The sequence below is a fragment of the Wyeomyia smithii genome, chromosome 1 (assembly GCF_029784165.1).
Source record: "Wyeomyia smithii strain HCP4-BCI-WySm-NY-G18 chromosome 1, ASM2978416v1, whole genome shotgun sequence".
In the NCBI taxonomy this organism is placed as follows: Eukaryota; Metazoa; Arthropoda; class Insecta; order Diptera; family Culicidae; genus Wyeomyia; species Wyeomyia smithii.
This window is the reverse complement of record NC_073694.1, coordinates 105,298,706-105,322,682: the sequence shown is the minus strand read 5'-3', so window position 1 is coordinate 105,322,682 and position 23,977 is coordinate 105,298,706. Positions and strand designations below refer to the sequence as shown.

At 39.8% G+C, this 23,977-nt stretch overlaps 1 protein-coding gene across 3 annotated transcripts in view; it reads right to left on the bottom strand.

The window, feature by feature from the left end:
* Nucleotides 1-23,977, bottom strand: part of LOC129718452 (integrator complex subunit 7) — an 809,667-nt gene that overhangs the window by 26,295 nt on the left and 759,395 nt on the right. The window contains exons 13-14 of one of the 3 annotated variants that reach the window (XM_055669242.1): nt 638-837; nt 258-532 (exon numbers count right to left, since the gene is read on the bottom strand). In XM_055669242.1, coding sequence (XP_055525217.1) covers nt 523-532; nt 638-837 — 210 coding nt within the window. In that variant the 3' untranslated portion in view covers nt 258-522. Of the gene's footprint in view, nt 1-257; nt 533-637; nt 838-23,977 lie in introns of those variants that run through there. The other 2 variants (XM_055669241.1, XM_055669243.1) reach the window with 2 other exon arrangements.

Below are 23,977 nucleotides of genomic sequence, written 5' to 3'. Positions count from 1 at the left end.
TGGGGCTAATGGAGCTCTCATCGAACTTCAGCGTGCTTTCAACAGTGTATCTACTGGTTTTGACTATCATCTTACCCGCACTAGGATTAAAAGCAATTTTTTGAATATTTTATGATTCAATCATTAGGACCACATTGAGTCTGTTGGAGTTAAAAAAATAAATAAATAAGAAACATATTTATTCATATTTTATTTGCATGTGTATGTGTAATGTATGTTCTCATTTGTGTGACTCTTATGTTTTAATTGTTCGGTACAGTTAGCTGTCAACAGTTTGTCATTTAGAGTAGAAAAATACATCCAGAGAAAACTATCAAGATGAATTTTTTCTAGAAAACAAAGTGCTTGTGTTAATCTATATCAACATATAACAAGTTTTAATAAGAAAAGCTAGCTTTCACCGCTAGGTGGATTAATTCGTGTTTTCGAATGTTTTCTCACAAGTATGATGAAAATAAGAGAAGGCAATCAAGTCTCTCCAGTATCCTCTACGTTGTTATCGTCATAAACTGAGAGGGGCAGTTACGCGCAACTAGACCAATTAAAATAAATTATTATAATGTTCGGCCGAGTATCAAGATAGTAGTCCAAAGAAACAAAAATTCTAGTTATATCTAATAATACGGGCAATACATACCTTTTCGGCTCAGTTATCCAAACAAAGCCGTGTTGATCAATTATACATGTCTCTAATGTTATTTGCCATTGACCTCCAACGTTTATAATAGTGCTTGGGGAGGCAGTCAAAGAGTTTTGCAGAGACAAAAGAAAATTGCCACTGAGGAACTCATGGTGCGGTTTCAATATTTGGGTTAATACAATGTTATCAGGAACTACCTGTAAAATGTGAGATAAAGATGTTCAAACAGGCTTAAAAAATTTAAGGTGATAAAGGGGTACAAGTATTAAAATTTTGAATAAAATTATCGAATAGGCAATCACAAATGGTGATATAAATTTTATTAGTGATAGGAGCAATTTAAAAAAGTCTCAGTTTTAATATTTTTGTTTATTTGTCATTTTTGATACGACTGAAATTTTGCATCTTTTCGCCTTTCTTCTAGAAAGGTATAAGTAATTACTTGCAAAACGGAAAGTATAAAAGTGCTTCAGTGTTGCCGAAAGGCATATATCACTCGACTCGGTTTGACGAGCTGAGCATTTTCTGTATGTGTGTGTGCGTGTGTAACGCTCTTTCAATCTCACTCGATTTTCTCAGAGACTGCTGGACCGATTTTCATTAAATTAATTGCAAATGAAAGGTCTAGTTGTCCCATAAAACCCAATTGAATTGTATTGTAATCGGAGTTTTAATTTATAGGTTATGTATCGAAATGTAAAAATCACAAAACATCATTATCCCAGAAACAATACAACCGATTTGAACAAAATTAGTTTTGAATGAACGGACAGTTAAAAACAAACTTAACTTTTCAATTTCATAACGATTGAACTTGTGGTTTGAAAGCTATATTTATTTTTGGAGGCTCACGTTTCTCAGAGTTGGCTGAACCGATTCCCACAAAATCCGTGTCATAGGAAAAGTCTAGTTGACCCATAAAACGCTTTTGATTTTTTTTTTTGCGATTTGACTATTACTTTGCCTGTTATGTTTGAAAATGTGAAATCCAGCTATAAAAAAAAACATATTCCTATGATTACTTGAACACACACAATTTTTTCAAAGATGGTTGTAACAATTTCGATCAAATTAGTGTCAAATGATTGATCTAGCTGCCTCATTAAACCCTATTGAATCTTACTGTAATCAGACTGTTATTTTGTTTGTAATGTATCAATATGTGAATATCATGAAACTTCATTATCTCAGAAACTACACATTATCTCTAACTCTAACTACGTTATCTCAGAAACTACACAGCCATTAACATGAAACTTTCAAACAATAGAAAAAAAATACACCTTGATTATATCTGCTGGATTTATTTTTTACTCTCAGTTTTAAATTTTTTACTCTCAATTATGAATGAGTCCGGAATTTACGCGGTTTTTTTCACGCGGATTCCGGAATTTACGCGGTTCTTTTACACGGTTTTTTACGCGGTATGTATCCCCCGCGTAAAAAGCTACTTTAATGTATTATTCAATATGAAAATTTGTGGAACAGTATGATACGCAGGGGACAAAATCAACTTTAGACGCCATTTTAAATTTTTGGATAGTAGCTTCCAGCTTCATTACCCAATATGAGTTTTTCCGGAACCGGTTTTATGCTAAGATGCCGGAAATTAACTCCATACTTTATTTTGAAATTTGATTTTGCGACTTATAGTTTTTGGAAAAAAACCTTGAATTGCCAAATTCAATCCAATAATGGTATATTCACTCTTTGGGTCCTACAATATTTTTGTTGTATTTTAAGTAATAATTGAAGCAAAAAACCCAAACAAATCCACCTTATTAAAATTTTTTATTTGTTTACAAAGAGTTACACGAACACTTTAATTTTCAGAAAAAAAACTTAAATTTATCCACCTAGCGGTCAGACCCAGCCTTTTTCATTTAAACTTTTATTTGTAAAAATAGATTTACATGAACCATTCAATCCAATAAATATATATTTTCTCTTCAGGTCCAAAATATTGATGTTGTAATCTATACATATAAAAATGTAGTACGGTCTGTCTGTCTGTTTGATCCATATAGGCTCGAAAACTACCGAACCGATCGACGTGAAAATTTGTATGTAGGGGTTTTTGGTCCCGATAAAGGTTCCTATGATAGTTTGAGATCCCTCCCTCTTCTGGAAAGAAGGGGTCCAATACAACTCAAAAACAAACCAAGCAAATGAAACCGAATTTGGCATGTGAATGTTTTAAAGGGTAATAAATATGTCCATAATGGTTTGACGCCCCTCCCTCTTATGAAAGCACATGTTTATGCACAAATTTCTGCACATCTCGCGAACTAATCAACTAAATGGAACAATATTTGGCGGGTGAATGTTTTTAAGTGATAACAAATATGTTCCATAATCGACCTCAGGCAAAATTTTGGATTGTAAGATAGCAACTTCCGGTTTCTGGATAACAGCCAAAAATGGCCGATTTCCACCCAATATAATAATATTCTTGAATGGTACACAGGAGCTAAAATCGACCACAGATACCATTTTGAATTCTAAGATAGTGAATTCCGGTTTTTCAAAACCAGCTGAAAATGACCAAATACCACCCAATATAGGGTTTCTTTAACCAGTATGACGTTTAAAATCCAGAAATTGTTTCCAAATGCCATTATGAAATTCAAAACAGCAACTTCCGGTTTCGGAAAAACAGCGGCAATCGACCATACACCACCTAATATGGGTATATCCGGAATCGTAATGATGCACTGAATAGACTTCAGCAACATTTTGAATTGTAAGATGGCAACATCTGGTTTCTAGAAAACAGCCTGAAATGGACGATTCTATTAAATATAAATGTCTCCGAAACCAGAAAGACGGACAGAAGCTTAAAATTGATCACAGACACAATTTTGAAGTTTAGGTTGTGACTTCCGGAGTTTGGCAGCCGAAGATGACCAAATACGATTCAATTTGAATGTTTTCGGAACAAGAATTACGCCCAGATGACAGAAACTAATTTTACAGGCAATTTTAAGGTCCAAAATGATGACATTTGGTTTCTGGAAAACAGCCCAAAATGACCAAATACCGCCCAATATGAATATCTCCCAAGAAGCTAAAAATTGATCTCATACATTATTATGAATTGTAGGATGGCAACTTCTGGTGTCTGGAAAACAATACAAAAATGGCCGATTTCCGTCTAACATGAGTATGTCCGGATCTAGAATGATACACAGCAGCTGAATTGGACCACAAACCCCATTTTGGATTTTTGGTTGGCGACTTCCGGTTTCTGGGAAACCAGAATGACGCTCAGAGCCCAGAAATTATCTTAAATACCATTTTTAATTCCAAGATGGCGACTTCTGGTTTCTGAAAAACATCCTGATATAACCATATCTCTTGAACCAGAATGATGCAATGAGCTAACAATTGACGCCAGGCACCATTTTGAATTTTTAAATGGCAACTTCTAGGAAACAGTCGAAAATTACTAAATAATACTCAATATGGAAATTTGCGTGATCGAGATGATGCATAGAAACTTAACATTGGTTCTGGACACCATTTTGAATTTATAGGCGACCAAACATAGTTCCTGGGAAACAACCAAAATAACTAAATACCTCCCAATATGGGTATTTCTGGTGTCAGATTGATTCCAGAAAATCTGCTGAAAATGACCGAATACCACCCAATATGAATATATTCAGAATTGAAGCGATGTACAGAAGCCAAGGATGTTGTCATTTTGATAAAACCAATTTGTTATTTGACTTTGATCATATCCTATGGCCGATTCGTCGTGCATTTGCAGTCTTTAAACACGTCGCAAGAAATCAATGAATTTGGAACGTTCAAATAGTACGATACCACATTTAAATCACGTTGCGGCCACATATATCGATCAGCAGATATAGTTTTGAATAGTCTTTGAATTTCTTTTTTGCCTTTCTCCTAGAAAGTTATAGCAATCGCTAGAAAAACCAAAGGTGCTCCAAAGTGTCGAATCTCGTATATCAATCGACTTAGTACGACGAGCTGAGCATTTTCTGTATGTGTGTGTGTGTGTGTATGTGTGTGTGAGTGAGTGTGTGTGTGTCTCAATCTCACTCGATTTTCTTAGAGATGGCTGAACCGATTTTCATGAAACTAATTGCAAATGAAAGGTCCAATCGCCCCATGAGACCCTATTGAATTTTATCGTAATCGGATATTTAGTTTAGAGGTTATGCATCAAAATGTGAAAATCACAAAACTTCATTATCTCAGTTACTACACAGCCGATTTGAACAAAATTGGTACCAAAAGAACGGGCTTGTTTTTTGAACTATTTGTAAATTAACTTTTTAATGTTTGGACATGTTGCTCAGAAGGCAAAGAAACGTGTAAAATCAGGCTATGAAAAAAAAAAACATTATCCGATTCTGCTTGAACTCATCCACTTTTCTTGAACCGATTTTCACGTAATAAGTTGCAAATGAAAGGTCTAGTTGCCTCAGAAATTTCATCATAATCGGACTGTAACGTTGTCTGTTATGTGACGAAATGTGAAAATCACAAAACTTCATTATCTCAGAAACTGCACAACCAAATGGAGCAAATTAGGTGTCAAATGAACATGCTGTCCTTAAAACCATCAACCGATGATTTCTACAATGAATGAATATGTGGTTCGAAAGTTATAAAAATAAATGCTTTACGATGAGTTTGAATTATTCACTAATTCTTGCCTTTCTAGTAAAGTATAACTATCTGTTGCGGAGTAACGTGCCAAGACCACTTGAGTTGTATAAGCAGACGTTGCAGCGTGACGCACTGTCATGGTGATAAGGAGATTGACAGATGGGAGGAAAAAGAAATAATGAAGAAGACCAGAAAAAGTGCAAGTAATGTGGAAACGAGTTAGCAGAAGCAGAATTCAAAAGACAAATTGAAAATACAAAAGTAGCTCAAAGTTCGGAGTTAAAATATATAGGATTGACGAGAGGGAGATATTTATTTGCGGTATTCATTTGATCTCACAAATAAGCTCCGATTTGATCATTATTCGGAGGCAATCCACAACGTGATTTAGCGTAAGATATCTCGACAAACATTTAAAAAGGTCCTATCTGCTTTCATCGTTTTTCCGAAGCGTAATTTCATTTTGGTAATGGCTCAGCTTTAGTAACTCTCCCAAGTGTGGTTTTCGATCAGAAGGCTAGAGTGATCCCTCCGCTATCAACTTGTGCAAATTACGTGCCGGAAAAGGTGTTTATTAAGTTGTGGTAATTGAATGAAAGTGATCGATCAAAAAATCGGTAAAAGCAGATAGGACCTTTTGAAATGTTTCTCTAGATATATAACCGCAATTGCTGAATTTATTATTTAAATAAATAATTCATAGTACCGGCAAGTCCATCCAGAACGGACCGAGTAGGGTAGTTGCGGTAAAAGTGGGAATTCTTAAAAGCAAGTAAAAACGTAAGCAAAAATGTAATAAAATGATCTGGGATAATCTTAAAACAATAAAATTTATCGTAGCTGGTGCAGGGGTCATTCGTTGTTTTGCTTTCGTCTCGATTAGACGCAAATTGTTTATCTCCGTTTGAGTTCGCAAAATAACAATACACGAGTTATCGTACGGGTGTTTTTTTGTCGATTAGTTCTCGTGCTGCGCAATAACAATAGACTGTTATATATCGGCAGAAACATCTGCACACTGGTAGGGGCAGGCTACCCCGCCAGTGATTCGATACGCAGCTGATATATCAGCAAGAATAATTCTCCCGCACCGCTGTTACCCCGCTAGCAGCACGGACCATCATACGATCGAGCGAGTGGAAGTCAACTACAAGTGGCATCTACAAGGTCGCGTGTAGGACACGGCCACTGTGTCTCAACACAAAGCTGGATCGTCATTGTTTGTTCTGCGGAGACGCTCGATTAATCCTACTATCAGCCGTGAGGTCGTGACTTAGACGTTCGGTGAAGTATTACCTTTAGAATTTTTACTATTATTATCAATATTATTACTATGTTATAATATTATTATTAATATTATTATTGATATTATTATTGTTATTATTAATACTATTACTATAATTATTATTATTATTATTATTATTACTATTGTTATTAGTATTAGTATTACCGTCTTTTTTTTTATTTGATCCATTGTAGATTGAAAAATTGTTTTTAAAATTTAACATAAACTACTTGAACCCCCCCCCCCATATTCGAATATTTATCGTTTGTGTGCGGTAGAGCGTAACGCTCCCGCAAAATGGACGACATGCAGGTGCAACTTTTCCTGGAGGTGGAAACAAACGGGGAAGAAATTGAAATTTCTCCCATCAGCACACCCCTACCTTCCCCTGTGCCCTCCCCTTTGCCAAGTCCTGTACCAAGAGTACCGGAAGTACGGGTAAAAGCTTACCCAGATGCCGCTGGCGGTCCCTACGTTGTTTTTTTCCGGCCCATAAAGAAGCCATTGAATATTATCCAAATTGGCAAAGACCTGGCAAAACATTTTTCGGCCGTAACCGAGATTACGAAGGTGAGGCCGAACAAACTGCGAGTTGTCGTGAGTAGCTTGAAGCAAGCAAACGAAATTGCTGGCTACGAGCTCTTCACGAGAGAGTATCGCGTGTACATCCCTGCCAAGGATGTAGAAATCGACGGTGTGGTTACCGAGGGGAATCTCACTGTCGATGACATTTTGCGTCATGGAGTTGGCTGCTTTAAAAACCCCTTGATGCAAAGTGTAAAGATACTGGATTGCAAGCAATTGCATTCAGTATCCATCGAAGAAGGGAAGAAGAAATTCCTCCCTTCGGATTCCTTCCGAGTAACATTCGCCGGATCCGCGCTGCCGAACTACGTCCGCTTGGACAGGGTTCGTCTACCTGTACGCCTGTTCGTACCGCGGGTCATGCATTGCCAAAACTGTAAGCAGTTAGGTCACACAGCCACCTACTGCTGCAACAAGGCACGCTGTAGCAAGTGCGGAGGCAATCATGCTGAGAACGCTTGCAGTGGGGATACTGAAAAGTGTCTTTATTGCGAGGGAACTCGGCATGACCTTCCGGCATGTCCCGCGTACAAACAGCGCGAGGAAAAAATTAAGCGTTCCCTTAAGGAACGATCAAAGCGCTCTTTTGCAGAAATGCTTAAGAGGGCTGAGCCACCCTCGACAGGAAACATCTTTTCCTTTTTGCCAACCGATGAGGGTACATCTGACGATCCCGTCGAAGGGTGTTCCTATGCCTTGCCAGAGGGATCTAGGAAGAGGAGAATGCTCAACTCTCCTAATCTTTCTCGTAAAGGTCGTAAGATAACCCCTAGCGGAATGACCAATAAGACAACACAAAAAGGAAGCGGTGAAGAAAAACCGAAGCAAGTACCCCCCGGTTTTAATTTCAAATCAAACCAGGAGTACCCACCGCTTCCTGGGGCACCAAAAACCCCTCGGGCACCCATTTCTCGATCAGAAGACATAAAAGAAACAGGGTTCATAAAATTCTCTGATATTGTGGACTGGATATTTAAAACATTCAACATACCAGATCCCCTTCAAAACATTCTTCTTGCCCTTCTCCCAACAGTGAAAACCTTTTTGAAGCAACTCACAGCAACTTGGCCCCTCATTTCAGCTATCGTATCTTTCGATGACTAATTCGTTGAAAGAGGTTAGGAATTTTGTCACTGTGTTACAGTGGAACTGCAGAAGTATCATCCCCAAATTTGATTTATTTTCACATTTGATAAACACATACAATTGTGATGCGTTCGCGCTTTGTGAAACTTTTCTCAATTCAAATGACCAACTTAATTTCCACGATTTTAACATCATTCGTCGAGATCGAGACTCACACGGTGGAGGGGTACTTTTAGGGATCAAAAAGTGCTATTTTTTTTTCAGAATTGACCTCCCCTCGATCTCGAATATTGAAGTTGTTGCCATTCAAACGAATATGAATGGAAAAGACCTTTGCCTTGTTTCGTTATATATTCCCCCATCCGCGCGGATTGAACAGAAGCAACTCCTTGATATAGCAGAATTGCTTCCCGCACCTTTTTTGATTTTGGGAGATTTTAACTCTCACTGTTCGCTATGGGGGTCGCTGTACGACGACAACCGATCTTCTTTAATCTGTAACTTGATCGACGACTTCAATATGACAGTTTTGAATACTGGGGAAGCGACACGCGTACCTAATCCTCCGGCACGTGAAAGCGTGCTTGACCTATCCCTCTGCTCGACATCACTAGCGTTAGATTGCCAGTGGAAAGTAATCAACGATCCCCACGGTAGTGATCATCTTCCAATCGTTATATCAATTGCTAATGGTTCAACTCCCCCGAACCCAATCAATATTTCCTACGACCTTACACGTAATATTGATTGGAAGCGTTATGAGTCTATTATAGCGGAATCTATCGAGACTCACGAGGAACTTCCTCCGGAGGAAGAATACGCGTTCTTAGCTGGCTTGATAATCGACGCCGCGACGCAAGCTCAGACGAAACCGATACCCGGGGTAACGATTAGACAGCGCCCTCCCAACAAATGGTGGGACAAAGAGTGCTCTGAGCTGTACGCGCGAAGGTCCGCGGCGTATAAGGACTACCGGGAGTACGGCACTGTCAACCTACTACGAAAGTACGAGGCACTGGGCAGGCAGATGAAGAGCTTAGTAAAGGCGAAAAAACGCGGGTACTGGCGGCGGTTCGTAAACGCGTTGTCGAGGGAAACAGCGATGAGCACTCTTTGGGATACCGCCAGGCGCATGCGGAACCGTGACGTTTCGAATGAGAGTGAGGAGTATTCAGATCGCTGGATACTCGATTTTGCCAAAAAGGTCTGTCCGGACTCTGTACCGGAACAGAAAACCTTTCGCGACGCGTTTATAGTAACTACGGAAGAGCCTCCATTTTCGATGTTGGAATTTTCAATGGCTCTCCTGTCGTGCAACAATAAGGCTCCAGGGTTAGATAGAATAAAATTCAACCTGTTGAAGAATCTACCCGACTCTGCAAAAAGACGCTTGTTGGACTTGTTCAACAAGTTTCTTGAGCTAAATATTGTTCCGCATGACTGGAGGGAGGTAAAAGTCATTGCTATTCGGAAACCCGGGAAACCTGCCTCTGATCACAATTCATATAGGCCGATTGCAATGCTCTCTTGCCTCCGGAAATTAATGGAGAAAATGATCCTCTTACGGTTAGACAAATGGGTCGAAACAAACGGTTTACTTTCAGATACTCAATTTGGCTTTCGCCGGGGCAAAGGGACGAACGATTGCCTAGCGTTGCTTTCTACTGAAATTCAACTCGCATTTGCTCGAAAAGAGCAAATGGCTTCTGCGTTCTTGGATATTAAGGGGGCTTTTGACTCTGTCTCTGTAGAAGTTTTAAGCGCGAAACTTCATTCGCAGGGACTTTCACTAAATTTGAATAACTTTTTGCTCAATCTGTTGTCAGAAAAGCATATGTATTTCTCACATGGCGATTCGACAACTTCCCGAATTAGTTACATGGGCCTTCCCCAGGGCTCATGTTTAAGTCCTCTCTTATATAATTTTTACGTCAATGACATCGATGAATGTCTTGCAAATTTATGCACGCTAAGGCAACTTGCAGACGATAGCGTTGTATCCATTACTGGTAGCGAGGCTAGCGATCTGCAAGGACCATTGCAAGATACCTTAGACAATTTGTCTGAATGGGCTCTTAAGCTGGGTATCGAATTCTCTCCGGAGAAAACTGACTTGGTCGTTTTTTCTAGGAAGCATAACCCAGCTCAGCTGCAGCTCCTACTAACGGGTAAAACGATCTCTCAGGTTTTAGTCGCTAAATATCTCGGGGTCTGGTTCGACTCTAAATGCACCTGGGCTTGTCATATTAGGTATCTGACACGAAAATGCCAACAGAGGATTAATTTTCTTCGTACGATTACCGGAACCTGGTGGGGAGCCCACCCAGGAGACCTTCTAAGGCTTTACCAAACAACGATATTGTCAGTTCTTGAGTACGGCTGTTTCTGCTTCCGCTCCGCCGCGAACACGCACATTATAAAATTAGAGAGAATACAATATCGTTGTTTGCGTATTGCCTTGGGTTGCATGCAGTCGACCCATACGATGAGTCTTGAAGTGTTAGCGGGTATTCTTCCGTTGAAACATCGTTTTTGGAATCTCTCTTACCGGTTGCTAATTCGATGCACAGTTAGGAACCCATTAGTAATTGAAAATTTCGAGAGGTTGGTCGACCTTCAATTTCAATCCAGATTTATGACTTTATATTTTGACTATATGGCTCAAGATATTAATCCTTCTTCATACGATTCCTCCAATGTCGCACTTTTAGATACTACTAATAATGCTATATTTTTCGACACCACCATGAAACAAGACATTTCTGGTATCCCGGATCAATTGCGACCCCAAGAGATCCCTAAGATTTTTTCGAATAAGTTCAAACATGTTAGTTATGATAAAAGGTTTTACACTGACGGATCTAATCTAGATGAGTCCACTGGCTTCGGTGTTTTCCACGAAAATTTTACCGCCTCCTACAAACTCGATGCTCCTGCTTCCGTGTACGTCGCAGAACTTGCTGCTATTCAGTACTCTCTTGGAATCATCGAAACCCTACCCACAGACCACTACTTCATCTTCACAGACAGTCTCAGTGCCATTGAGGCTCTGCGATCGATGAAGCCTGTGAAGCACACCCCGTATTTCCTGGGGAAAATACGGTGGTTTTTAAGTGCTTTAACAGATAAAAATTACCGGGTTACCTTAGCGTGGGTCCCTTCTCATTGCTCGATTCCGGGTAACGAAAAGGCTGACTCTTTAGCTAAGGTGGGTGCTATTGATGGCGATATTTATGAAAGACCAATTGCTTATGATGAATTTTATAGCATTTTGCGTCAGAGAACACTCAACAGTTGGCAATCATCATGGAACTCAGATGAACTGGGACGGTGGCTACATTCCATTTTTCCTAAGGTATCGACGAAAGCATGGTTCAAGGGGTTGGATGTAGGTCGGGACTTCATTCGCGTGATGTCTAGACTTATGTCCAATCACTACACGTTAAACACGCATCTCTTTCGTATAGGGCTTGTAGACAGTAATCACTGCGTTTGTGGCGATGGCTACCATGACATCGAGCATGTTGTTTGGTCGTGTACCGAATACTGTGGTGTTAGGTCCGAGCTTATAGATTCCCTTCGGGCCCGAGGAAAACAACCGAACGTACCCGTTAGAGACATTCTGGGAAGCGGTGATCTCCAGTACATGACACAGTTATACTGCTTTCTGAAAAACGCTGACATTAAAATTTAAAATTTTCTTTGTCTATTTGTCAGATTAAGGATACAAATATGCTATGCTGAAGACACGGAAACGAAGAGCCCGCAACTATGCTTACACAAATATTTTGAACCCACAACAAACAAGAATACAATTGCTCTACCAGTTGAAAAACAAAGTTCCAAAATAGTTTTAAGTCAAAATTGTATCTCCCCTCCTCTCACCTTAAATCCCCACTAGCTCGTAGTCGGCCGCGAGAATAAAGAAAAGGCCTCCCTCTTTTCCCTGCTAACGTAGAATTAAAACGAATTGTACTTGGCTCAGTAAAACAGAAAATGTATCGTGCCGTGTCAAATAAACTAATTTAAAACTGGTGCAGGGGTAAAAATTGTTAGAGCCTCAGAGTTTCGGTCGTCAGAAGAAATAAAGACTCATGTAAGAAATCTTATACTATATACTAACACTAATGAATAATATAGCTTTTAGCAGTTTGTTGAGCAATTTTCGACGGCTCAAAGGAACTTTAACTCTTTAGAACTTTTAACTCTGTGTTTCTACAATTTAACCATTATGCCGAAGTCGCACTGTCAGGCTTGCGTTGAGGCGGACACCGAGAAGATGGTTAGCTGCTGCCAGCGTAATACTTGGTGGCATTATGAATGCGCCGATGTGATAGAAAGTTCTATTGTTCTTTATGTCAGCCACCGTTGCCGTCGATACCGATGGATTCGGTACCACACCAAACTGATAGTTGCAGCCGTGCAGATCAAAACCGGTAGCGATATGGGAAGGTCGTCATGGGGCTCAAAGGCGGAATGGGCCCAGTTTAAATTGGACGGATTTGCGGCCATATAAGAGCTCGCTTTTAAGCGGCTAGATTTTGCACGGCGAGAACAGAAGCAACAACATGAGCATCTTCGATTGCAGGTGGAGCGAGAAATCGTCGAAGAAACTTTCTGACTGCGGGAAGAGATAGAATTGGACGATGACGACAACGGCCGTAGAAGCACAACTACGGAACAAAGTAGACGCAGTAAAGTGGTGAGATGGCAAAAACAGCAACATAACGCCATAGATGCCACGACGGATACGTCATACGTCAACGCCAAGGGACAACGCAGATCAATCGATAGTGGATAAGGAGTCAACAGTTGCCGAAACACATACAGGGCAGGGTGGCAAGCAGACACTACCAGTAAACAGCGTGTTTTACAGAGATCGTTGGCAGGTATTTCGCTAAATGATTCAGCCACGTTCAGAAGGATTCTCGATCAATCAGGAAGCGCCAAAGCGCCTGTAGGAAACAGTAGTCAAATAGTTTCAGCTTTAACTACTTTACCTTGTAAATCCAACACTAATCGTCCATATTATCTGCAACTGGAAATTTGAATTCCAACACTCAAAATAAATTAAATATTCGTTCGACTTTCGTTAATGTGCCGTGTGTCAAATCATTGTTAAGCGGATTGAGCAAAATGTATTCAAACTTGTTTTATTTGATAGTTTCTATCTGCAATAGAAGCCCCTCTGGAATCTATTCCGGAAGGACAATTTTAAAGCTATATTTCTTTCACACTCTAAAGCTAGAAAATAACCTGTGAAAGTAATTTTGAGAACCTTGTAAGATTCTGTTCAAATATGCATAAAATTCCCCAGTTTCTTAATATATCATTTACAAACCGGATATCCGGCTATGAGAGTATTTTTTGGGGCACTGCTAACGCTGATTTTTAAGTAGATAAGTTGCTGAATCTTTTGGTGCTACAAGTATCAAATCAAGTATCAAGTATCGAATGAAAATTGCAAAAGTTACAAGTTAATTTGGGGTACCCGAAACCCCCGTCGAGCACATAACGGTTGAAATAAAAGGTTTCGTATCCTAAGAATTCTCCTCACACGATTCTCCTTCAACAATCCTAGCTACACAAACAGGGCATTCCTGAGGATTCTAGTTTCAGATTTCCTCATCAAGGATGCTTCACGATTTCAATATGAGAAATCCTAGGGAATCCGGAAGATTCTCATTACACGATTCTCATTCAAGAACCTCATAGAAAGGGCAGTCTTGAGGATTCCTTTTCAGGATTTCTTAACAAAGAATCCTAGGGAATCTGAAGTATTCTCATTACACGATTCTCATTCAAGAATCCTTGCATTATAGACAGGGCATTCCTGAAGATTCCTTTTTCAGAATTCCTCATCAAGGATGCTTCACGATTTCTATGTGAGGAATCCTAGAACCCCATAGACAGGGCTGTTTTGAGGATTCTTTATTAAGAACGATTCACAATTCCAATGTGAGGAATCCAAGAAAACCTGAGGGATTCTCATTCAGGAATGCTAGCCCTATAGATTGGGCATACTCGAGGATTTTTTTTTTCTGGATTCCTTCGAGGACGCTTCACGATTCCAATGTGACGAATCCTAAGGAATCCATGCGAATCTTATGTGTTTGTCCGGGTAGTTATGTTCAAATAAGTCGTGTAATCTTTGAGACTTTCGTTGTTTTTATAATTTAGTACATAACGGTTGGACTAAAAATCCGATCGTAATCAAATAAAATGGGAACATATAGGGAAGCCAAACTTTTCATTTGACACTAAGATTGTTGAATTTAGTCCAGCCATCTTTGGGAAAACGACCTAAAAAATCATCAACATGTTTCTTCTCACAACTTTTGAACCACGTGCTCAATCATTATGAAATTCATTATTTTACCTTTAACTAGGCCGTTCATTTGATATTAATATTGTTCAAATCGGGTATGTAGTTCCTGAGATAATGAAGTTTCGTGATTTTCACATTTTGATACATTACAGACAAAGTTACAGTCCGATTACAGTGAAATTCAATAGGGTGTATGAGGCAGCTAGACCTTTCATTTGACACTAATTTTGTGGAAATCAGTTCAGCCATCACTGAGAAAAGCGAGTGAGTTTAAATAGTCTTCGGAATATGTTGCTTTGTAAATCTAGATTTCACATTTTTAAACATAACAGGCACAGTAGATTGCAAAAAAAATCAATAGGATTTTACGGGGCAACTAGACCTTCCATATAACACTGATTTTGTGGAAATCGGTCCAGCCATTTCCGAGAAACATGAGTGAGATTTAACACTCTCTAGAACACGTTTCTGTATATTACTTTTGTCGAACTCGGTTTCATTTGCTTGGTTTGTTCTTGAGTTGTGCAGAAATTTATGTTTCATTTGTATTGGACCCCTCCCTTCCAGAAGAGGGAGGGGTCTCAAACTATCATAGATTCAAAATTTTAAAACCCGAAGAGTGAATATACATTAATGCGTTCTTGTAAATCTTTTTTCACAAATAAAAGTTTGAATGAGAAAGACTGGGTCTGACCGCTGGGTGGATTAATTTAGGGTTTTTTTTTGAGCACGATTAAGAAATAGCGGCATAACATAAAGAATTCTTAATTACGAACACTTTAATCGCGAGCAATACCGAGAACGTTCAAATAGTACAATACCAAATTTAAATTTGGTGGAGGCCACATGTTTCGATCAAAGCAGATATAGTTTTAAATAGTCTTTGAATTTGTTTTTCTTTCCATAACTTTTTAACCACAGATCAAATTGTTATGAAGTTTGTTGCTTGTAAATTAGAGAGATAACTTGTTCGTATCACCCTAGTTATGTTCAAAAAAGTCGTTGTTTTTACAATTTAATGAATAACGGTTGAATTATAAGTCCAATTATAATCAAATGAAATGGGAACCTATAAAGTATCCAAACTTTGGAGCAACGTGTTCAATCATAATAAATTTTATTAGTTAACCCTCAACTAGCTTGTTCAATTGATTTCAATATTGTTGAAATTGGTTGTGTAGTTTCTAAGATAATAGGGTTTCGCGATTTTCACATTTCGATACATTACAAACAAAGTTACTGTCTAATCACAATAAAATCCAACACGGTGTTTTGAGCCAAATAGACCTTTCTTTTGACACTAATTTTGTGGAAATCAGCCCAGACATCTCTGAGAAAAGTGAGTCTTCGGAATATGTTTCTAGATTTCATATTTTTGAATATAACAGGCAGAGTAAAAACCCATTTGCAAAGAAAATCAATAGGGTCTTATGGGGCAACAAGACCTTCTTAATGACACAGATTTTATAAAAATCGGTCCAGCCAGCTCTGAGAAACATAAGTGAGTTTAAATAGTCTCCAGAACACGTTTTTTTTTTGAATAAATTTTGAACCACATGTTTAATCTTTATAAAATTTAGAAGTAAAGGGTTTTTTAGGTAGCCCGTTTATTTAAAATTAAATTTGTTCAAACCGGCCCTGTAGTTTCTAAGATACTGATGTTTCGTGATTTTCACATTTTGATACATAACCTCTAAGCTAAAAATCCGATTACAATGAAATACAATAGAGTTTTATGGGTCAACTAGACCGTTCATTTGCAATTAATTTCATTGAAATCGGTCAAGCCAAACCTGAGAAAATCGATTGAGATTGAAAGAGTGATACACACACACACACACACACACACACACACACTTTTCTTATTGTTACTGAAATGGTGTCTATTTCGGGATCGCTCAAGGATTTTCTTTAAAGAGCGGTGTCCGTTAACCGAATCGCTAATCATTGAGAGTCTGGTAGGTCTTTTACTGGACACTTCTCCCGACTGATTTGTATTTATTTGAAAATCTTAGCTTAGAATGTTGCACCTCAAAATCAATATGTATTCTTTATTACATTTTTTCATGTTGCTAGAGTGAGATGTCTGGAATAGACGTGTGACAAACAATTTTGGCTTACGATTCCAATGATATGTTTTATCTCGGTTAATTTATGCCGGTTATGCAGCTTGAGGCTTTGCGCTGGGTGCGCTTCGTTTTGAGTCGAAAAGTAATGTTAAGGGACGACCAGTGAGGCCGTCTTTGCATGAAATGCACTTTGCTGGTGGTCGACCTTTTGTAATTTATGTTTGACTTCAATTGTACTGTGATTTGGATAGGGTGGTCGCAAAACATATGATAAAAGCAAAGACTACATTCTAACATTATTTCCTTAGGTTTTGTGCGGCACTGGCACAACTCGAAATTCATAGTTCCAAGAGAAGTTGAAGTGAAGAAGTTGAGGAGTTGAAAATTTGGCGTTTAAGATTACCGTTATCTTTTTTACCATCTTTGTAGCATGTTTTTGATTAAAATTCCAAAGACTAATCAGCTTAGAATTTGTTTGGTTTTTGGTGAATTTTGAAACAAGTCTTTGGGAAATAAAACTTAACCATATATGACATTCTTTGACTTCAAAATGGAAATTTATTGAGTTGTGCCGGTGTTGCACGAAACCGACGATATCCCCACCTGACTGTAAGGACGTGACCGGCGCCGTTATTGGTCTATAAAAAATCGGGTCATTGAATGATGCACAGTGAGAAGGAATTACCACTCCCAGTAGTTTTTTCAGTTGATTCTCTGTGCATCTCGAGTGGCTTGGACCCATCACGGAGTAGCAACCATTGATATATACAGTCAGAACTAACCAAGGCTAAGCTAAAGTGACATTTCACTATTGCCCTACGACAACATAATTTTACCACAAACTCTCTTTGAGATTTACTCGAGAAAAATGTGATATGTATGGATCTTTTAAAAGTGTAAGGCAATTTTTTTATTGCAATCAAGGTGTTATATATCCATAATACAGCTTTTCAACAACTACATAATGCATTTTGTAGCACGACAACACAGTCTTATCTATGAAAATATTAGTTATTGGTGAAATTATGGCTGTTGCCCCAAAGTTCCTTTATTTTATAGAGGCTTGCGGTGTTTACGATAGACTCAGAAAGTCGAATGAAAACCAAACCACGAATTAATCGCTTATTTTTTGCCTTTCTCCTAGGAAGGTATAGCAAACACTGCAAAAACAAAAGGTATGAAAGTGCTCAAAAGGGCAGAATGATGTGTATCACTCGACTCAGTTCGACGAGCTGAGCATTTTCTTTATGTGTGTGCGTGTGTGTGTAACGCTCTCCCAATGCCACTCGATCAGAGATGGCTGGACCGATTTTCACAAAATAAGTTGCAATAGAAAGTCTGGTTGCCTGATAAGATCCCATTGAATTTTATTATAATCGAACTGTTATGCATCAAAATGTAAAAGTTATGAAACTCCATTATCTCACAAACTACACAACTGGTTTGAACAAAATTTGTATCAAATGAACTCTTCAAAACCCCTAAATAACGAGTTTTATTATGATTGAACATTATGAAAAAGTTATGGTTAGGTTAAGGTTATGAAAAGAAGCGGGTCAGAAAACTTTTTTAAATTCGCTCGTTTTGCCAAAGATGGCATGACTGATTTTAACAATGTAAGTTTTAAATTGGTAATCATTTGATTTGATTATAACACTGGTTGCCTCTGAAGCTCACAATAGTTACCATGAAAAGAAAAAGTGTAATTGGACTTTTATTTTAACCATTATGTGTAAAATTGTAAAAATATTGAAAGTCTATTCTCTCAAAAATTGCACGACTTATTTAAAGAAAACAGGTGTCAAACAAACAAACCCCAAAGGCTGTTTAAAACTAGCTGCTTTGATCAAAGTTCGTAATTAGGAGTCATTATAATAGAAAAACTATTTATTCAATACAAATATTACGTCAAATTTCGAGTACTATGCTCAGATTATTTCTTCAAATAAAACATCAATATTTTAGAGTCCGAAGAGTTGATATACGTTTATTAGATTGTATTTGGCAATTGAAGGATGTTTTCCATAAACCGGAAATCGCAAATTCGAGTTTCAAAATGAAGTATGAAGTTTTAGTTTTTTTTAGTTTTAAATTAGTTTATTTGACACGGCACGATACATTTTCTGTTTTACTGAGCCAAGTACAATTCGTTTTAATTCTACGTTAGCAGGGAAAAGAGGGAGGCCTTTTCTTTATTCTCGCGGCCGACTACGAGCTAGTGGGGATTTAAGGTGAGAGGAGGGGAGATACAATTTTGACTTAAAACTATTTTGGAACTTTGTTTTTCAACTGGTAGAGCAATTGTATTCTTGTTTGTTGTGGGTTCAAAATATTTGTGTAAGCATAGTTGCGGGCTCTTCGTTTCCGTGTCTTCAGCATAGCATATTTGTATCCTTAATCTGACAAATAGACAAAGAAAATTTTAAATTTTAATGTCAGCGTTTTTCAGAAAGCAGTATAACTGTGTCATGTACTGGAGATCACCGCTTCCCAGAATGTCTCTAACGGGTACGTTCGGTTGTTTTCCTCGGGCCCGAAGGGAATCTATAAGCTCGGACCTAACACCACAGTATTCGGTACACGACCAAACAACATGCTCGATGTCATGGTAGCCATCGCCACAAACGCAGTGATTACTGTCTACAAGCCCTATACGAAAGAGATGCGTGTTTAACGTGTAGTGATTGGACATAAGTCTAGACATCACGCGAATGAAGTCCCGACCTACATCCAACCCCTTGAACCATGCTTTCGTCGATACCTTAGGAAAAATGGAATGTAGCCACCGTCCCAGTTCATCTGAGTTCCATGATGATTGCCAACTGTTGAGTGTTCTCTGACGCAAAATGCTATAAAATTCATCATAAGCAATTGGTCTTTCATAAATATCGCCATCAATAGCACCCACCTTAGCTAAAGAGTCAGCCTTTTCGTTACCCGGAATCGAGCAATGAGAAGGGACCCACGCTAAGGTAACCCGGTAATTTTTATCTGTTAAAGCACTTAAAAACCACCGTATTTTCCCCAGGAAATACGGGGTGTGCTTCACAGGCTTCATCGATCGCAGAGCCTCAATGGCACTGAGACTGTCTGTGAAGATGAAGTAGTGGTCTGTGGGTAGGGTTTCGATGATTCCAAGAGAGTACTGAATAGCAGCAAGTTCTGCGACGTACACGGAAGCAGGAGCATCGAGTTTGTAGGAGGCGGTAAAATTTTCGTGGAAAACACCGAAGCCAGTGGACTCATCTAGATTAGATCCGTCAGTGTAAAACCTTTTATCATAACTAACATGTTTGAACTTATTCGAAAAAATCTTAGGGATCTCTTGGGGTCGCAATTGATCCGGGATACCAGAAATGTCTTGTTTCATGGTGGTGTCGAAAAATATAGCATTATTAGAAGTATCTAAAAGTGCGACATTGGAGGAATCGTATGAAGAAGGATTAATATCTTGAGCCATATAGTCAAAATATAAAGTCATAAATCTGGATTGAAATTGAAGGTCGACCAACCTCTCGAAATTTTCAATTACTAATGGGTTCCTAACTGTGCATCGAATTAGCAACCGGTAAGAGAGATTCCAAAAACGATGTTTCAACGGAAGAATACCCGCTAACACTTCAAGACTCATCGTATGGGTCGACTGCATGCAACCCAAGGCAATACGCAAACAACGATATTGTATTCTCTCTAATTTTATAATGTGCGTGTTCGCGGCGGAGCGGAAGCAGAAACAGCCGTACTCAAGAACTGACAATATCGTTGTTTGGTAAAGCCTTAGAAGGTCTCCTGGGTGGGCTCCCCACCAGGTTCCGGTAATCGTACGAAGAAAATTAATCCTCTGTTGGCATTTTCGTGTCAGATACCTAATATGACAAGCCCAGGTGCATTTAGAGTCGAACCAGACCCCGAGATATTTAGCGACTAAAACCTGAGAGATCGTTTTACCCGTTAGTAGGAGCTGCAGCTGAGCTGGGTTATGCTTCCTAGAAAAAACGACCAACTCAGTTTTCTCCGGAGAGAATTCGATACCCAGCTTAAGAGCCCATTCAGACAAATTGTCTAAGGTATCTTGCAATGGTCCTTGCAGATCGCTAGCCTCGCTACCAGTAATGGATACAACGCTATCGTCTGCAAGTTGCCTTAGCGTGCATGAATTTGCAAGACATTCATCGATGTCATTGACGTTAAAATTATATAAGAGAGGACTTAAACATGAGCCCTGGGGAAGGCCCATGTAACTAATTCGGGAAGTTGTCGAATCGCCATGTGAGAAATACATATGCTTTTCTGACAACAGATTGAGCAAAAAGTTATTCAAATTTAGTGAAAGTCCCTGCGAATGAAGTTTCGCGCTTAAAACTTCTACAGAGACAGAGTCAAAAGCCCCCTTAATATCCAAGAACGCAGAAGCCATTTGCTCTTTTCGAGCAAATGCGAGTTGAATTTCAGTAGAAAGCAACGCTAGGCAATCGTTCGTCCCTTTGCCCCGGCGAAAGCCAAATTGAGTATCTGAAAGTAAACCGTTTGTTTCGACCCATTTGTCTAACCGTAAGAGGATCATTTTCTCCATTAATTTCCGGAGGCAAGAGAGCATTGCAATCGGCCTATATGAATTGTGATCAGAGGCAGGTTTCCCGGGTTTCCGAATAGCAATGACTTTTACCTCCCTCCAGTCATGCGGAACAATATTTAGCTCAAGAAACTTGTTGAACAAGTCCAACAAGCGTCTTTTTGCAGAGTCGGGTAGATTCTTCAACAGGTTGAATTTTATTCTATCTAACCCTGGAGCCTTATTGTTGCACGACAGGAGAGCCATTGAAAATTCCAACATCGAAAATGGAGGCTCTTCCGTAGTTACTATAAACGCGTCGCGAAAGGTTTTCTGTTCCGGTACAGAGTCCGGACAGACCTTTTTGGCAAAATCGAGTATCCAGCGATCTGAATACTCCTCACTCTCATTCGAAACGTCACGGTTCCGCATGCGCCTGGCGGTATCCCAAAGAGTGCTCATCGCTGTTTCCCTCGACAACGCGTTTACGAACCGCCGCCAGTACCCGCGTTTTTTCGCCTTTACTAAGCTCTTCATCTGCCTGCCCAGTGCCTCGTACTTTCGTAGTAGGTTGACAGTGCCGTACTCCCGGTAGTCCTTATACGCCGCGGACCTTCGCGCGTACAGCTCAGAGCACTCTTTGTCCCACCATTTGTTGGGAGGGCGTTGTCTAATCGTTACCCCGGGTATCGGTTTCGTCTGAGCTTGCGTCGCGGCGTCGATTATCAAGCCAGCTAAGAACGCGTATTCTTCCTCCGGAGGAAGTTCCTCGTGAGTCTCGATAGATTCCGCTATAATAGACTCATAACGCTTCCAATCAATATTACGTGTAAGGTCGTAGGAAATATTGATTGGGTTCGGGGGAGTTGAACCATTAGCAATTGATATAACGATTGGAAGATGATCACTACCGTGGGGATCGTTGATTACTTTCCACTGGCAATCTAACGCTAGTGATGTCGAGCAGAGGGATAGGTCAAGCACGCTTTCACGTGCCGGAGGATTAGGTACGCGTGTCGCTTCCCCAGTATTCAAAACTGTCATATTGAAGTCGTCGATCAAGTTACAGATTAAAGAAGATCGGTTGTCGTCGTACAGCGACCCCCATAGCGAACAGTGAGAGTTAAAATCTCCCAAAATCAAAAAAGGTGCGGGAAGCAATTCTGCTATATCAAGGAGTTGCTTCTGTTCAATCCGCGCGGATGGGGGAATATATAACGAAACAAGGCAAAGGTCTTTTCCATTCATATTCGTTTGAATGGCAACAACTTCAATATTCGAGATCGAGGGGAGGTCAATTCTAAAAAAAGAATAGCACTTTTTGATCCCTAAAAGTACCCCTCCACCGTGTGAGTCTCGATCTCGACGAATGATGTTAAAATCGTGGAAATTAAGTTGGTCATTTGAATTGAGAAAAGTTTCACAAAGCGCGAACGCATCACAATTGTATGTGTTTATCAAATGTGAAAATAAATCAAATTTGGGGATGATACTTCTGCAGTTCCACTGTAACACAGTGACAAAATTCCTAACCTCTTTCAACGAATTAGTCATCGAAAGATACGATAGCTGAAATGAGGGGCCAAGTTGCTGTGAGTTGCTTCAAAAAGGTTTTCACTGTTGGGAGAAGGGCAAGAAGAATGTTTTGAAGGGGATCTGGTATGTTGAATGTTTTAAATATCCAGTCCACAATATCAGAGAATTTTATGAACCCTGTTTCTTTTATGTCTTCTGATCGAGAAATGGGTGCCCGAGGGGTTTTTGGTGCCCCAGGAAGCGGTGGGTACTCCTGGTTTGATTTGAAATTAAAACCGGGGGGTACTTGCTTCGGTTTTTCTTCACCGCTTCCTTTTTGTGTTGTCTTATTGGTCATTCCGCTAGGGGTTATCTTACGACCTTTACGAGAAAGATTAGGAGAGTTGAGCATTCTCCTCTTCCTAGATCCCTCTGGCAAGGCATAGGAACACCCTTCGACGGGATCGTCAGATGTACCCTCATCGGTTGGCAAAAAGGAAAAGATGTTTCCTGTCGAGGGTGGCTCAGCCCTCTTAAGCATTTCTGCAAAAGAGCGCTTTGATCGTTCCTTAAGGGAACGCTTAATTTTTTCCTCGCGCTGTTTGTACGCGGGACATGCCGGAAGGTCATGCCGAGTTCCCTCGCAATAAAGACACTTTTCAGTATCCCCACTGCAAGCGTTCTCAGCATGATTGCCTCCGCACTTGCTACAGCGTGCCTTGTTGCAGCAGTAGGTGGCTGTGTGACCTAACTGCTTACAGTTTTGGCAATGCATGACCCGCGGTACGAACAGGCGTACAGGTAGACGAACCCTGTCCAAGCGGACGTAGTTCGGCAGCGCGGATCCGGCGAATGTTACTCGGAAGGAATCCGAAGGGAGGAATTTCTTCTTCCCTTCTTCGATGGATACTGAATGCAATTGCTTGCAATCCAGTATCTTTACACTTTGCATCAAGGGGTTTTTAAAGCAGCCAACTCCATGACGCAAAATGTCATCGACAGTGAGATTCCCCTCGGTAACCACACCGTCGATTTCTACATCCTTGGCAGGGATGTACACGCGATACTCTCTCGTGAAGAGCTCGTAGCCAGCAATTTCGTTTGCTTGCTTCAAGCTACTCACGACAACTCGCAGTTTGTTCGGCCTCACCTTCGTAATCTCGGTTACGGCCGAAAAATGTTTTGCCAGGTCTTTGCCAATTTGGATAATATTCAATGGCTTCTTTATGGGCCGGAAAAAAACAACGTAGGGACCGCCAGCGGCATCTGGGTAAGC